The sequence below is a fragment of the Gymnogyps californianus genome, chromosome 9, assembly GCF_018139145.2.
Source record: "Gymnogyps californianus isolate 813 chromosome 9, ASM1813914v2, whole genome shotgun sequence".
Taxonomy (NCBI): Eukaryota; Metazoa; Chordata; class Aves; order Accipitriformes; family Cathartidae; genus Gymnogyps; species Gymnogyps californianus.
In genome coordinates, this window is record NC_059479.1 from 21,209,907 (window position 1) to 21,227,856 (window position 17,950).

General features: G+C 41.4%; 1 protein-coding gene across 3 annotated transcripts in view; it reads right to left on the minus strand.

The window, feature by feature from the left end:
• Positions 1–1,545: 1,545 nt before the first annotated feature.
• The window catches only part of DCX (doublecortin), an 88,896-nt gene continuing 72,491 nt past the window's right edge, over positions 1,546–17,950 (minus strand). For 2 of the 3 annotated variants that reach the window (XM_050901604.1, XM_050901603.1), the window contains exons 6-8: positions 14,669–14,806; positions 4,858–4,952; positions 1,546–2,232 (exon numbers count right to left, since the gene is read on the minus strand). In XM_050901604.1, coding sequence (XP_050757561.1) covers positions 2,176–2,232; positions 4,858–4,952; positions 14,669–14,806 — 290 coding nt within the window. In that variant the 3' untranslated portion in view covers positions 1,546–2,175. The remainder of the gene's footprint in view (positions 2,233–4,857; positions 4,953–14,668; positions 14,807–17,950) is intronic. The other variant, XM_050901606.1, reaches the window with a different exon arrangement.

The window sequence follows — 17,950 nt, forward strand, 5'->3', positions numbered from 1 at the left end:
ACATTTGGCCTCACAACCCCCAGTGAGGTAGAACAGTATTGTCCCTGTAGGGACAGATAGACAGATTGAGGCACAGGGTTACTAAGAGACCTGCTCCCGTTCAGACACTAAATTTAGCAATGCCAGGGGCTGAATGAAGGTGTCCTGACTACTGCACCTATGCTTTGTCCACACTACCATCCTTTCCCCCACAAACTTTCAACAAGAGCCCTTAGCCTTTGAACTAAAACCAGGATTCTATATACAATAGGTGAAACGATCATTTAGCAGTCACGTAGTCAGAGAGTTATTCAATTAAATGAAGTTATTTGTGGGAACAAATGATTTCTTGTGCAAAACTCTGGGTGTAAATGATCATGCACTAAGACTACTGAGTGCAAATTTGGTGCATGATAACTCTGACCCCTTGATAATTCCCAATCCTGGCCTCTCTCAGATAAATCTCTTTTTTAAGTTGCATTATATGTATCATCACATGAACCTCTAAAGATGCAGCCTGCACAGATTGTTTCATACCGGCAACACAAGCAAACAAAATGTGGAGTGGCTTTGGGAACAACCCAGCATTCATGTAGCATCAAACATCACAACGTTATAATTCATCCTAATCACAAGGGGTTGCAAGGCAATAGGGAGTAGGTGTGTATGTTGAAACAAAGGCAAATAGAGCAACAAAGAAAGATTTGATTGCACTGGTTTCATTTAGGTAAAGTTCTGTAATAATCAGTTTCATGGAAAGCTTATTCCATGAGAAAGGGAGGCAATGCCAGCTAGCCTATGACAAAGCTTCGGTGTAGTAAAAACCACCAGCCCTGCGTGAATAGATGAACTTTGCATTCTGTAGGAGTCATTAGTGATTAATAAAAGCAAACGGTTTCTCTAAATACAGTAAGTTTGTTTTTGTCAGATAGAAGAGTTTCTTAAAATATGGGGTTTTGAACGCCACAAAATTCCATTTGTTATATAAGTAGAGAATCTGGCCATAGTTAGGAATACTGAAGTGTAAAAAAACCAAATACGTAGTCTGAAACATTACAAAAACTATCAAAACATTCAATATTTTGAATTGACCTTGTTTTTCCCCTACATGTGTCTGTTTTGGCAGTGATGACAAGACTTCTAAACTGAGTTGTTATTACTGTTCTGCAGTTGTTGGTTGGTTTTTTTTGTACATTTTTCTGAATGTGTTTTTTAAACAAAAGAAAATTACCAGCTTTTATAAAAAAGAAGGAGCTTGAATCCTTACTCCCAAAACACAGATACAAGGTTTTCCTTTATAAAAAGTGTATTGATTTTTTGCTATAAAAAGTGACCTAGAGGGTGTCAAACCTGAAAACAAATTTTCACAGTGTTTTCAGTGTTGGCTGTTCACAAGGCATTACTGTTACAAACAGAGATAGAGAGATACCATAGGGTAGGTATAAAAATTTGTTACCAGCTAGCAGTATCTTTGGATCATATGTGAAAGGTGTTCCACTCCAGATAACTCAGCTGACTTACATTTTTTTTTTTGCTTAATCATTAAAAAAAAAAAAAAAATCCCAATATTTGAATCACTATTGTACTAACCTTACTTAGCGTCTTATGCAATCATTCCTAATCTCATCCAAGCTTCTGCTGGCATATTAAGCATCAAACTGGTAACTCATTTCCCTTCCTGCCCTCCAACAAGAAAAACAATACTAGTTAGTATGCAGGTGCTAAAATCAGGGCTGCAAATGCGGAGCAGGTGAACTGGCAAACCTTGGCAGTTTGGACAGGTGGAGAATATCATTTGCTCTACTTGAGTTTGCAAATTGGTCAGCAAGCGATCCATTTGCACACTTCCAGGGGGAGCTACTTTACTATCACTAGGAAAATTACATCGTTGCAGCAGAAGAAGAAATAATAGAAGAAAATGGGAAATGCACAGGATCGTTGGCGTATTGGCCCCAAATTTCTCGCAATGTCCATTTTGCATCCCTATAACTTAGAAGAATGGTATCCCTCTATCTCTATAGACTGGTAGGTGTTGATTTGTGGCACGGAGGATAAATCACAGAAAAAAAATGACATATAACTGTGTGTCCTTTGTCTGATTTGAAAGCACCAGTCACCTATCTGCTTATTTTGGCAGAAGTACTCTACTGTATCTTAAACATAGCTTGCAATATGGACATTTAGCTTCGTGTCGCTTTACATGGAATCTCCAAGGGAATCAGAGTCATCCAAAGACAGAGGCAGATACAAGTCCTGTAGGAAGAAAGAAGAAAATGTTAACTCACACAATCGGTTTCCACCTTTGGCCATGTGTAAGGAAGCAGTCGAATGGTCCAGTTCCATGCAGTTCGTAGGGACAGGGTGGAAGACTCATGCACTGGTTACTGGACGGGCTGACCAGTTGTCCAGGTAGTTCAAGGCTAAAATCAAGGCAGGTTACTTGCACAGTGGAGCAAGAGAATCTTGGTACCAGAAGAAAGATGACTGTTCAGTGGTAAGTCTGAGAAGTATTTTTTTTATTGCTTCTGAATCAATGTGTCCCTTATAGCACATGCATGAAAGAGCAGGACCTTTCCTTAAACAGGTCTCTCTGAACCTAAGTCCACAATAAAGAGTCTTACCTTGATTTGACAGCTACCCTTAGGACAAATCTCTAGGAAAATCACATGTTCCATGATTTATTCTTTATTTTAAGTCATTTCTGATCCATTAGAAGGGTTAAGAAAATAATCCCAAGTTTATTATTTGGATCAAATGCTGAATGTAAAGCTTTTCCATTACCCAAGATGGGGTAACCATCTTATTCCACTTCCTTAAAGTTCTGCATAGAACTAGGTACACAAACCGGCTCAAGGGCTAAAGCTCTTCTTGGACCTTTCTGAACTCTGACCCCCACACAGGTAATAACTCTGAGCAAAATGAAGAAAAGCCCAAATACACAGAAAGGAAATTCACAACAATCTTGATATAAGAAGAGGTAAAATAGGACTTTGTGGTGAACTCAACCTAAGCATTTATCATTTGAGCTTTAGGGGAAAAAAAGAAAAGTGATTTCATCATAAGCAGGAAGTTGCTTCTGGGAGAAAGACAATGATGCATGAATATTCTGGTAACCTCAAATGCTGCATTCGTGTTTGCTGATTGGCTTAAGTTAGTGGAGAAACTCACAGATGGATTGGCTTTGCCCTCAGCAGTCACCATCTATTACAAATGTTCTAGGGGCTTCACTGGAAAAGTCATAAATCAGCCGGCTGAAAACATACTTAAAACATTAAAGAAGGTGAGTTTTACTTGTCTTTACTAGGAATCAAATCCTCATCTCCAAAGTCTTAAATGAGATAGTGTTTGGAAAGTATTTTAGGTCCTTGATGGCTGAAGCAAAGGATGGAGTTTACAGCATTACTTTTGCTGAAATACACATAAGCAATTGTTGAATTCAGACTATGGGCCAGATCCTGTTCTCAATTATAAATTAATAATAAATCTGGACCCAATGTGTTAAAATTGGTGCGTTTCCTCAGACTTAGACTGAGCAGCTGAGATCAGAGTGAAGTCCTGAGGAAAACAGATTTCATTTGGATTCAGCTATGCCTTTGTTAAAGAAAGTCAAATAAAGCTGAGTAACTACAGCCTCTCCATATGTTGGGAATAATTTAAAGATCTGATTTTTGAGAAGCCAAAAGTCCACCTCAGGCTCCCCTAGTACCATTCAACCCCGTGTCCAAAGGTCTGCGATCCAAAATCTTACATAGTAAAGGTGTAATCCAAAGCCCGTTGGACTTTTGGGGATTCTTCCCCTTGACTTCTCTGTGCTTTCTTCCACCATCATAACAACTGTAGTCCAGCTGCTGCTACCACTCCTCACTTTGAGAAAAACCATAATCCTCAAACAAAATGAGTTCAACCCATGCAGTCTAGACCACAGTGGATTACGTGTGGCTGGCTGACTGCAAAACTTCACCACTATCAGAATTTTTAAATTCTTCTTCCAGAATTTCAAGTCAATGCTTTCACAGTCATACTCGGGCTGAGAGGTACATTCTGATTACTAAAGAGAAATCCCACTGACCTCCTCTCACACTTACATTTATGTCCAAGTTCCAATTTCTGGATCATGTAAAGACTGTTGGAAGCAACACTGTGGCTATTGCAGAAATGAGAAAGCCCCTGGAAATGACAATCTGGACTCAGCGCAGAATAGCACTGAATAACAGGAACATAAAAAGCTATGACTGCTACTATACCTTTTAAATAAATCAATACATGAATTATCTATGAGCCAGCGCATGTTTACTGATCTCTACTAGGATGCCATGCTACCTGTTAGACACCCTGTTTGTTACCAGGAAAAACAGCTACTGTACCAGAACACAATTACTACACCAGCTGTAAAAAAACACTTGTTTCCTGTAAAGCAGAGCATGGCCTTAAATAATTAAAAAAAAATACTTGAGAAGCATCATTAAAGTGATGTCTTAGAGCTTCAGTAACGTTTGCATTTCTTCTGCTGTTTAATGGACCAGATTTGCCAACACTTAAGGCTTTTCAAGAGAGGAGGATTTATATGAAGATCATATCCATCAATAACTTGTGAACTTATTCAAATAGTGATACAAGCTCAGGGTTATCTCTTCTGATCCATATGGATGATCTCCAGCACACATTAATAACTCCAGTGAAAGAAACAGGCCAATGATCTGTTGTTCACCATCTTGCTAGAGCCCAAAGTGACAACCCTATTAGGTAATGGGCCAAATTCTCCACTGTTTCAACATAAGGAGTTGTGCTTCCAGAGAATATGGCCATGACTTAAATGTCATACAAATCTGAGTAGACTAAGGAAGAAAGAGATGTAGTAAGGTATAAGAAACGTAATACCTTGTGCTTACGGAGGCTCCCTGGGCTGGTAGGTGTGGAGATTGGGGACTGCTTTGATTTGGGTGTAGACAGCTGACTGCTTGAGGTCCCATTTGCTGTCAGAAAACAAGACAGAAGCTAGCAATCAGACAAGCAAGAGGAAGATCTTCTTTCTCCTTTGGGGAGAGGGAAGGTATCCAGACATTTAACACAGAAACACTATAGTTTATTCACGTTAGGCAGGAGAAAAAAACCAAGAGAACACCATGGCTATTCACCCAACTTCAGGCTTTCAGCTGTTCAGGATAACAGACTGTAAAATACAGTGAAATGCAAAATATATTGAAGGAGCAATATTTTACACTACAAATATTCACCAAATTGATCCAAGATATACATCACCAGAGAAATAGAAAGACAATTTCTATGTTCTCAAACAGTTTAACGCAATTGAAACCACATGGCATTTAAGGGTGGAAACCATTAAGAGTGGAAACCAGAGGCTGCAGATGTCCTGGATCCTACACAAGAAATGTTACCTGTCAAATATACCCATTACAAATTAGACAAACAGCTGCCTGGAATGCCCTGGCTGTAGTTAGCTGTGGCTGGGATTAAATGACCAAAAGAGCCCTTCTGAAGCCCTGGTATAAGCACAGGGTGGCATGTCCTTGTTCACCTCTCTGGGGCGAGGCCAGAGCTGGCTCTGCTGTTCCTCCACTGCCTGCACCAGAGAAGTGAGCATGGTCCACCAGGGGGAGGAACAGGAGAATCACATCAAGCGACGATCCTCTTGCAGAGATCAAAATCTGGCCTTTTGGGTTGCTTTTTTTGTTCATGTTGCTTTGAAGAAAATATAGTTATTCTCCATTTTTAAAAAAAATATGATTCATTTAAACCAAATGGCTTTTGGAAGGGTTGTTCATTGAGGCCTTCACAGACCTGGCTTTTACTTAAAGTGAAGGGTGTCAGGTCTATGTCAGGGCAAGCTATTATGCATTTATTGGACCACAAAGGAGTCAAAGTAAATAGCATATTATGCAGAAAAATGAAAGGAAACAAAATGGAATAAGGATAAATTAATTTTTTCCTACCACTGATGTTCTTTGAGGTAAGGTAATGTCTTTGATAATTGCCAGGTGTCACAATACGTATTTCATAAGGACACACTTACGCACAGTGAACTTGGTCATTCACAGGTTGTGTATCAACTCCAGCAATACAGACCCTCTTGTTACCAGAGTTGTAAACGCATAGCTCCATCAGCACAAGCAGCATTACTTGAGGGAAGGAAATTCAAACTCATGTTGGCTGTGTCCAAGTATATTGTCCTTTCTGGCCTTTTCTTTTTGCAATCCAAGCAGCAGCAAGCTGGAGGCCTTATGAGCATTAAACTACATATCCCAATCAAGTTTACAGAAAGTGATATTTCCAAAACCTACTCCAGGTACGAACATATTCGGCACAAGCCACAAAACTAAACCCCAAATATTTTGGTTGTCATTTCCTTAAATGGCAATAGTGTTGCCAGCCCTCCAGATAACTATACAAACCTCTACCCCTTTTAAAGAAAGTGTTTTCAATTCTGTTGATGTTTCACACAGAGAAAGAAAGACAAGCATATAATCATCCAGGCTTGTTGTCCTGCTCTCTGAGTGCCCAATATCTCTCTGTACCATTACTCTAACTGTAAAGGCATGCACACAGGAGGATGGATGATTTCAGCATATGGGACTTATGCTTTCAATTGTAATAGCTGAATATGCAAATCAGTTACTTAAAATTAAGCAAGTAGTTGAGTGTCTGGAGGAGATCTAAGAAACGTATAAAGTATCATACAGTAAGAAGAAGGTGTGCGAGTGTTGTATTTTTAAGAGCAAAACAGCATAACTCTTTGCTTTAATGCCTAAGACAGCCTCATTCCTCTTCTCTGTTATCTTCTTGTGAGAAAGAGGGGGGCAGTTAAGGTTTGTAGTATCACTGGCTCAAATGTAGAGGTCATACATGTGAATTCAAGTAAGTATAAAGAAACATGTGCTCTAAGCCACAGGACAAAGGAGGAGCTGCCGGCATGTTAAAGCAGCTCAGGCTCAACAGATTCATGGTGATGTGGGCCCTCTGTCTTCATATCCATCATTTCTATGCAGAAGGCACTATTGGGAAGAGGAGGCTATTCATCACAGATAGCTTTTTTCCCATTACAACTGCACCTCACTGAGGAAACAGATATTTCTTAAAAGGTGGTAGAAATAATGATTTATAGATAATTGGGGAACAGAGTGACCCTTCACCTCCCCATTCCACTCAGACCATCCTTTATTGGTGGGGGGAAAAAACTAGTTATGGAAACCCAGAAACTGTTACACACCGGTCCCTGCACTGTGGCATGTCACTCTTCACTTTGCTCCAGTTCTACAAAGTGAGCTGCCCTCAAGGTTCTCTACAAAGAACCCAAATTTCCCTTCCACAAACAGGAAGACTGGAAGAACAGCTAACAGTCAGTGTGCAGCAAATAGATGTAATTGCTGCAGGGAAGAACAGAAATTCCCTGATACAATGAGACTTTTAAGTGCTACAGCAGGGCTGTTAATATTTTATGAGCACCAACGAAAAAACAGATGTGACATCCAAATCAGAAATCCAATAAGACGGATGTATATCATTACAAAAACTCACAAAGAATTTTGCAGCAGGAGCAACAATTAAGCAGCCCAGTTTAATTCTCTCTCTGTCTGCTAATGAAGAATAGTGTTCATAATCAAACTTGCATGCATTTCTTTTGAACTCAAATGCAAGAAAATAACGAGAGGCAAAGAGCAGATCCCAGGTGGTGTATAACGCTGCTGTGCCACTAAAATCTGCTGATGACTTATGGTAGCTAAGGATCTCGCATAAGGTCGGCTATTGGAAACCATTCTTTATAACCAGCTTTCATTTGAATTCATTTGGGTTTTTTCCACCATGTTATTGTTTGTGTATTATGTCTTATTTATGTCATTGTATTTGCTTTGCAACCTCAATTTACCTTAAAGCCCCTTTGTGCATATGACACATCCTTTAATAGCATGAACATGCGCACTACCTTTTTTCATAGGATCCTTACCTCCTTCGGTGCACAAGACAATTTGTACTCGGGAGATAAATCAGGCTTGTCCAGCAAATGAGAGGGAGGATGGAGAATATAGCATCATGTCATGTTTGAGATGGCTATGAGAGATCCAGGTAAACTGAATTCTCTGCCTGCTTCTCCCACAGATATTTTAGCCAAATTTCTCATATGCAATTGTGCCTTGAGTGTTGCTCAGGTTTGCTTGAATGACTGGGACTCTGGATCTGAATTTCCAGCAACGATAAGCACCGAGACCTGTAAATGCAGTTAGTGAGGTCCATCTTTTGAACTCACATTTCTATCAATGAACAGAACTGGAAGAAGCAGGGCCCAGGGATCACAGTGAGTGCTCAAAATGTGTAGAGATATCTCTTTTTCTATCAATTTGTAAAATAAGGCTAATACTCCTTGCTCCACTGGCATTCCCAGGGTTCTGCAGATGAGTTGCTAGTTTGAGAAGCACATGCTCGTACATCACAAGAGTGAGAGAAAGAACCATGAAATACGTGGATAGTTAGTCTCCAGGTCAGGCTTTGAAGTGTCACCAAGAAAATAGAGAGAGGCAGCAACCAGAACAAGGACAGCATAAAGCAAATGTAGAAATAGCAGCTCATTTAGTGAGCACAGCCATCCTGCCCTCCAGGACAGAGGAGCCTGTGGGAAAAATAAAGACTTCATTGTAGCATTTATTCAGGAGTGGAAGAATTCAGATTGCGCAGGCATCCTTCACTCAGGCACCTCCTAACTTCCAAGCACTCGGCTCTGCAGTGTTGGCACCCTCTTCTCATCACGTTTTGTGAGGGCGATCTCTCCACTGCATGCGTACTGTGGATTGTCAGCTAGCAGAACATAAGTAAGCACAAGTGGGATAACAAGCTGCTCTATCTTGTGTGCAATCCAAAAGACATCTGCTGCCTTTTTAACACATTCATATATAATGACCCTGGGGAGCGAGATCTGCAGTCAGGACAGACTGACGTTCTGTATCTGTTTTGCTAATTGCTGCTGCTTTGTGAATATGCTTTCGTCCCTCTATCCAAACCCTTCCATTAGAGGACTGAGAAATTCAAGTCCTGCAGCAGTGCCTCAGAGCCCTGTTCATAGGCTTCCTCAGCCAAATCAAGGCAAAGCTGGGGAAAGACATTTTCAAATTTCAGCTCAGGTACCTGTGGCTCTGTACTGCAAAGCACTAAGATCATGCTGGTTTTAGAAATCATGCTCTCTCCTATCACAGCACATGTATTTATACAACTGAACCCTCGTTTGTTATGTGAGTTACTGTAAGATAAGTTCATATTTTTACAACAAAGCAGTAAAGGCAAATGACATCATTATTTTCTCCCCTGTATTTCTCCCCTGAGATTTAGCTCTGTCTTTTGTTTGGTCTGACTTCTTACTGGAGTGGTCTGTTAAAGAAATTTTGCCAAACTTCATGCTGACCCTACCCCATTTAATCTCATGGACCATAGCAGTAGCACAGAGACTTAGCTCCTTATGCTCAGTTTTCCTCTGTCATGTTAGGAGAAGGAACTGGATGGTATACTGCAGGTGTAGTTTAGTCTGGATTTTATTGCTCTAAGCTATGTAATTTAGCAAAGCTGACTTCATAGAAAGAAAAATAGAGGCTAGAAATAACCATAGAAGCTTTGTAACTCCAATTTTGTGCTCTGAATTGGGAGTCATTCCCAATAGAGATCTTATTTTTTAAAAGCACAAAGTCTGACAGGGACTCACAGGCTCCCTAGGAGACCTGCTTCAGTGATTAAGATGCTTATAATTGAAAAGTGTTCCTAATATCTGATCTATATATCCCGTATTAAAGATTAAACCAATGTCCTGTCCTATCCCTGATAGGCACCCAGGAAAATTGATCCTTGTCCTCTTTTTAAAATATCAGATGCATTTGAAGAGTGTTAAATTGTCTGTTCTCAATCTTCCTTTTTTCTGTGCTGAATCAGTCCATTTCCTTCAACCTTTCCTCCCAAAGCAGTTTCTGAACCCTAGGAAATTTCTTCCGGATTTTCTCTAGTTTGCCTATGTCTTTCTTAGCACGTTCAGTCCATACTAAAACACAACAACCCAAGCTCAAGTAAGGCCAGATAGACACCAATCCCTTCCAGTCTCAATTCACACCTGATATATGAGAAACTAGTTCAGCTCTACTAGCGAACATTTGGGAGACAGAGAAGAGAAAGGCACTTGGATACATTCTTGTCGAGGGAGAAGTAAAATCCTGCTGTATTTTGCTAACCGCACCTTGCTGGAAGCAACATGTTGGGGGAATTAGGTGGAGGATATAGATGAAAGACAGCATCGCAGCTCCAGCACCAAGAGATGGGAAACTAAAGGATATATTGGTAGCCCAGTGGGAACTGCTGGCAAAGCAGCCAGGGCCTTCCAGTCAAACTGAACCAAGAGGTGGAAACAGCCCCATGATGGAATGATCAGCACAGCGTCTGGAGGAATATCTGGATCAAAACAGAAATACACTGGCATTGCTGAGAAGGTATATATATGGGTTGGGGGTTAATGAGAGAAGGAAGAAAGGATTCCCCTTGGGAATATAAGGACTGTGGTCTGTTACCATCTGCTTATAGCAAGACACTTCTTCATTCTTCATTCATTCATTTCATTTTCATTCATTCATTCATTTAAATGACTGTATGGTAAATAAAGAGATAAAAGTACCATGCCAAGAAAACAGTGTTTAACATGTTTCTGTGGATTAGCTGCCTCATTTTTTGAATATCCTTGGAGCTGAAGGGCTCTGGCTGCCTAGAGGGAATTGAGCTTTTCACAGTGAGGCCATGACACGTCTAGGCAGGAGGCAAATTACCTCCGGCAGAAGGTAGCAATTCAACCAGTGAACTCAAATCACTGCAGCTGGGAGCTGGCGCTCTCTGTGCGGTTGCACTCCTGTGCACAGCCTTTTGTCCTGACGTTTTTTAACAAAATATTTGGTTTATGTGTTCTTTGTTGCTCCATGTTAATCCTTGTTGTTTTGGAATGGGAGCTGACCATTTACTTAGGTGGCTCACTACCAGGACTGCTGTAACAAGACCGTCAAAGAATACACTGCAGTTCACATCTAGCTGGTGATAGGAGCAATTAAATGGCTTAGAAGCTGCTTCCTTTTCAGTGCTAGATTTACAGCCTTGCTACATATATTTCCTTCTGTATTCTGCTGCCGTTCTGACTCAGAGGTGGCCCCAGAGACCACAGTCAGAAACAAAGCTTTGGGTGCCATCACGGGAAACTGGACTCCGACCAGCACTACGTTCTCTCTGTAGCTCTCCCAGAAAGCTAGTTATACCTGGATCTATATTTGTCATTGAGAAGTAGATCACTAAATCCATAGCCAAAACCAGAAGGAGCAAACGGTATCAAAGATGAATGGAGATCACCTGGCACAGAAGGCAGATCCCTACATAGAAAGCTGCCAGGCTGACGAATCAGCTCAGATGGGAATCTACACAGCCGATGATGACGGCTAACACGGCATCAGGCCACAGAGTTGTGTTCATTCACCTGCATAACCTGACAGTTTACTGTGGCAGGATTGAATGCGTTAGAGAGCGTGCAGGTTGCTGGAGCAGTCTCTGGTCCACCGGAGTGTAGATAGTGGCCTTGCTAGAGTGTGGCTTGCCTCTTTTGGAAGGTCTGGAGCACATGCTGCAGTCACTCCGCTGCTGGAGATGTCTTTTGTCTCTGGCAATCTGTGAGATAATAGCTTTGGTTTTAGCAATATTATTCTCCAAATGCTTTCAGAATATACAAAAAGCCCCAAATAAAGAGCCTCGAAGCTCTTTCCTGTGCATGATTCCATGGGTAGATCAGAGAGCTCTGTATACAGATCGGTTATCACTGTCTTTGACGATCCATTGGGAAAGAAGGCATGAACAGCTTAAATAATGTCCTCGAAGCCACGGAGTGAGTCAGTGGAGGAGACTGGAATAAAACACAAGTCCTCAAATATCCCAGCCTGTGTGGAGGATAGCTGCTGCTTGGACACAAAGCATTTCCACAGCTTTGAGTAAGAAGTGTTTTATTTATGTTGACACATAAAGATCAGAAGCATTCCTACAGTGAGTGGAAGGGAAAGCGGATGCAGTGTTTGCATGCTGTCAACGTTACATCCTCAGAATTAGCACTAGCAAGCTCTGCTGAAGCAGTTTTTTCTGTTCTCTCTGTGCCGTAACAGTGACTTGCTACTTTTGTCCACTATCTGCTGGCAGCATCGAAGCTCTGGCCAAGGAGTGAGGCACAGCTGTGCATGCACAATCTGCTTTAAGCCTTAGCTGCCTCTGTGGGCAATGCATGCGGACCACTGTCCACATGTAAATCCACTGCATTCTCATTTTTGCTGCTGATAAATAATGTACCATTTTCCCATATGCTTTAACAGGGAAATGGAATAATTAGGATGAGAAATGGAAGAAAATAACATCCTTTTCTGTAACTGCGATGTGCTTGTAATGAGGAGGGTTCAGACTTCTTTCACGCAAGCAGCATGGAGATTTACTTCAGAATCTGCATTTACATCAGTGCCCAGATATGCCACAATGACCTCAGAGACTATGGTGGAAAAAACAATACAGAAACCTACATGGAAAAGAACTGAAAAGAACAGAAACTAACAACACAGAATCAAGGAAACTCCAAGTTCTGATACGACAACCATAGCAGATTGAAAGACAGCAAAGACAAAAGGTACAAATGGGTAGGAGATCAAACACATAGCAAAAATATTTAATATACTTGAAATAAAACTGCTTTTAAATCATTTCACAGATGAAATAGGTGAGAATTCGGGGAAAAAAAATGGGTCAGATAATCTTTTATTAATCAGGCTTCGTTCAGCATTCCTTGCCTTTTTAATGTGATAACTTCAAAATCCAGCTAAATTTAAATATTGACTCTTAAGCAATGTGTAAACCCACTTACTTTATTACAAATTCAAGGGACAAGAACACAAGTGGGTATTCTTTTTTCTCTCTATCCTGAGAAAACAACAGTCTTTGATTACCTTTCCAGTGCTGAAAGAGTTCAGTCTTTTTTTATTCTCATTAAGCAGGACAGGCTGCCATTTTTTTCTGTATTGAAATCACAGAGAAGTACGAAAGACCCTTGTCTAGATGGATTAAAGAAATCTGATTTGTCCTTCATTACTGGCCTTAACTCCAGGAGCTGGCTATTGTTCAGCATTTCTGGTTATTTTAATCTCCTTCTGAAAGGCTCTACTAACTGTGTTCATTAAACTTCATCAGATGACTCACCATTTTGTTCCTGTGAGTCTTTCAGTCAGTTAAAATCAGGAACACAATAGTTGCCATTTCACATTAGACTATATGTTCATGCAATAAAGTCTAGTTCAGGTGGTAATTAGCACCTGATGCTTATGGAGAAGGTTTAAATGCTGTTTCACAACTCATGCGTGAGCTGAGTGCCAGATCATTGAATGGGAGTGGTTTGGGTTTTTTTAAATCAACAACGTATTTTCCATCATGCCTTCAATGTACCTACGCAACTTTACCATGCATTTGGGATTGTAAAAGCTTTTTAGATTATAGCAAGCCTGAGTTTAAGAACAGCCGACACTGGAATCTTGAAGGAAAACTCTATGAATGCAGAATCACCTTACAGAGAAGTAACTTTTTTAAAATCACAGAGTCTTGCCATGTGCCCACCAATTTCATATTGTCTCTTTAAGCAGCTAAAGAACATCGAGAAACCCTAAACAAATTAACTACTTCCTGGGGAAAACCTTTCTGAATACTGTCAGGAGAATTTTATATCCAGTAATCCAATATCTACTGATGGTCAGCTGTTGTGTGGTGTTCACATGCAATATGCAATATGTTACCGTGAAGGTGAAAAGCAATTTCTGTTTTATATCACCTCTGTTAGTACGGTGGGTCACTTGAATTTAAGCTATGAAGCTCTCCTGGAATCCTGAAGTGCTTATTTGGTGATGTGGCCATTTTAGTGAAAGGCCACGTCTGGTTCTCTTTTGGAAAAAACCAGGCAGACAAATGACACACCTAGAGATCCACCCTCTCCATCATGACTCTAAAAACTATCAATTACCAGAAGTGTGATATTCAACCCAGCCTTTAATTTATAGGCTCTGCAGCTCTCCAGGTGTGCTACACCACCAAACCAATTGCTATTGAAGAGGGAGGCAGGCATTTCAAATGGTGCAAGCTGCAGCAGCAAGTCAGGATTCCCATTTTCCTTCTCTTCTATTACTGAATGAACGTCTCAGTATCACATCTATAAACCCACCACCAGTTCTCCAATTCCAAGGTCCCTGGTCTTCTTTAAATAATGACTAGAAGGGGACACTTCTGACCTGTACAATAATTAACATTTGCATTGCACAGGAGGTTATTCTAAATCAGTCTGTATCTCCAGGGAATATATGGGAGCACTCTGGGCCTTGATCTCCTGCCTGTGAAATGGAATCTTCTTTTAAAATTTTGTTAGGGCAGGAGGCTGCGAGACTGGGTGGTATGACCTAAAGCCACAACTGCACTTCACCCACCAGAGAATTCCTCTCCAATATTTGTTAAGTGCCCCTGTACACTAGCACCAGCTTCTTTTTTTTTAAAAATGCCGAAGTTTCATATGCAAACACCCAAGGTCAGTGCATCCAAAGACACACAATATGTGTTTTTCTTTTGAGCGCAGTTAATATTCAGACACCAGAAAACAATCACTCACCATCTTGATGGTTACCTGAATCGGCTGGAGACTTGCTCCGGCGCATGGGGGCTGGACTCTTTGCTGAGCTCTTCTGAGGGGTGGGAGATGACTTACTGCCCGTGGCAGCCGCAGGGCTCCCTTTCATCACCCGGCACTCTAAGGAAACAGACAGCAACCGTGGTTACGTCCCTACCTACTCTCGCTGCCTATGGACACAAGGTATGAAACACCCATGGGCAGCTTAGTGCTTTGTCTCCAAAGAGCTGTAGAAAACATCAACGGCAAGGGAAAAGCTGATATCTCCACATTTTCTCCAGAGCAGAAAGGAGACTTTTTAGGGGGAGGTCAAAAAGAAGAACAGCTTTGCTCCTCTAGAGGAGGTGCTGAGACAGCGTACGTCAAGATCAGGCTGGCTCCCTAGCAGGGCCCATCTCCATACCTGTGTCCTACCAAAGATTTTCTGCTCTTCCCCTTGCCTTGGTTCTCACCAACTAGCGAGCACAATGAAAATGCTCAACACTGACTGAGGGAAGAATCCGGGCAAAAAAACAGTTAATTTGCTGTAACCCTTCCATGAAGACCTAGTAGTAGGAATGATGAGTGCAATTTATGCAGGTGCAGAAAGCCAGCAAACAGCTCATGGCATGACGTAAAGGTCTCTAAGTGGCAGATGGGACATCTGCCCCAGGAGGCTTTCACCCAGCCTGAATCAACCTCTTCTGTGGTTTCAACAAGCTGCAACTTTTCAGATGCAGAAAGCAAAGACGACGAAATGGTTTTACAAAACACGTCCTCTGTCCTGGCCACTCATCCCTTTCAGAAAGGTTTGTATAAACAAGTCTACTAGATTTATGTACTTAAAGACATGAGCAGATGAGAACCCCAACTGTGTTTTCTTAAAAAATAAATAGGCTAGGAAGAGTGGAAAATGTAAACATGATCTACAGTGTCCTGCAGAAGGGAACTGAAATGCTAACAAACCTCTGTGTGTCCCAGGATTTCAGCCATGCCAGATCTTCAAAACCAGGGTTTATTTACGTTGAGAGCTAACAGAAAAAGCACTTTTCACCCCTCAAGTTATTAACTTAACCCAGTTAAGAAGGCGGCAATAAAAAGGGGATTTCCTTTTTGTCAAATGCTAACTGGTCTCACCTCATCTCCTACAACAGATTGTCCTCACCAAGATGTGAAAAACAGGTCTTTTTTATAGACGTGAATAGATGTTCCACATACAGACAGTTTTTTATGGAAAAGTTCAGCTCAGCATGCATGGGCTGGACTGAGGACTCCCTTGACTGGATTCCCTAATGGGAATCAGCTAAGGCAGCGCATAGCAGATAAATAATTGGTCAGCTGAAAACAAGTTGTCTGACCTAAATGTATGTGTTATTTATTTATGTATCAGTATATCTATGAAAATGTAATTGCCTTAAAGTTTTGCCCACGCTTTCCTCATTCTCAGACAGTCAAGAGTCAGTCTCTTCTTCTTCCAGATGGTTTGCGAGAGAGTTTGCTGTTGGGTCATGCAGTACAAGAAGATGAAGAGAGGATGCCCTGTGCTCCAGGGATGCTGCGTGGTGATAATTAAATCTACAATGAGTTTATTCTCTCTCCTGCTAAATGGATTTTAGAAACTGTAAATCTGGGACAGAAAAAGTTGTATGTTTTTTTTTTTTTCAAAGGTACTTGACTTCTCACAGATGATGCCATATAAAGGCTTGTAGGGCTCCAGCACCTATATAGCCCCAATTTTTTATACATGAAGAGCAGTAATGACTGGAGGGGGGAGGTGTGGAAGGTAGACTATCCCTTCTCGATACTAAAGAATATAGTGTTTGATGAGACACTGTGAAATAGCCACTAGGGAGAGTGTGCAAATAACTGCTCCTGGTGTTAACCAGCCAAGCCAAAACATGGCGAAAAATCATCTTCAGTCACTGCAGAAGTAATATTTTTCAAAGCTCTTACATATAGCTGTTTAACAATAGTGCAACATTTCAGTCTTAGAGTACGATTCATTTGCCCAGCCATAGGCCCCAAATGCTACGTGAGATACACTAGAGTACAGCCTCCCCAGAACAGAGTGGGTCTCCTGGTGCCCCTATGTGATATCTGTCAATCATATATCACGTGGGTATCTCAGAAACCAAGGGGGTCTCAAAGGGTGTCAGACATCTATGTTTAGTCACCTGAATTACTCCCTAAAAAAATAAACCTAAAAAGTGAAAATACTTTATGTTGCGTCTTTTCAGGAGCTTTCAAATTTATTTTCTTCCCAGGGGAGTAACTCCTTGAGAAGAAACTCAGCTTTGCATTTTCCAGCACAGAAAGGCTGACACCGAGGAATTCCTCCAGCTCAGCCGTTGGCAAGCGTCAGGACACCAAAGGCAATCACTGAGCATTTGCACATCTTGAAACAAGGTTCTAAAGGTGGAAACCTGACTGTGCTGAAGTTAGTGTAAACAGGCCTCTAAACATCACAGGGGGCATGACATTTCTGTGGGCTGATGCTGAAACCAGTGGGTACGAAGGAGACGGAGCAACGTCATCTGGAAGGTGCTCAGCAACAGGGATTATAGGGCGGAAGCTGTGGTGGGCAGTCAGGAGGAAAAAGATGACATAATCCTCTCTTATGCTAGTTCTCATTTCGTTTCCTGATGTCCTGCCAGAGTGAACATAATAACCAGCAATCCAAGTGCATGTCATCCAAACAGGCAAGAAAAAGTACCCCATGACAGAGGAGATTTTAATAAGTGACATTCATCTGCAAGACCTCAGGACTTACAGTTCTCCTTGCAGCTTCTGACTCATAACGAGGAGGGATTATGGGTGTATCATGGGAAAACGCTGCTGGCTAATAGCTTCTCATCTGCTTCTTGAGAGGTGCAGGGCACCCCTACTCCCCTGAAAATACCACTGAGAGCTGCAGTTACTCAGTGCCTTCCCAACAGCAGGGCTGGCTTATTTTTCCTAGACAAATCCAAGCTGGAAAAACCAGTAGTAACCAGGAGTGTAGGCAGAGAGCTGGGCTTCCCATCAAGTTGTTCTGCTAGGGTTGCATCCAAACTGTTTTACAGTGTGGAACTCCCTGTGGAGCTGACTCAACTGCTGAGTGTTAAAAAAAAATATGAAGCTCAGGTTACAGATCGCTTCCCCAGCCTGACACAGGCTTTATTCTCTGCCTGCAAAGTTTCAGCTGAACCTTGGAAACTTTCTTTGCATTACCAAAGACCATCAAATGGGTTCATCTGGAGTACACAGGTCAGAAGTACCAGCATCAAATAAAATCAGACTTGCAAA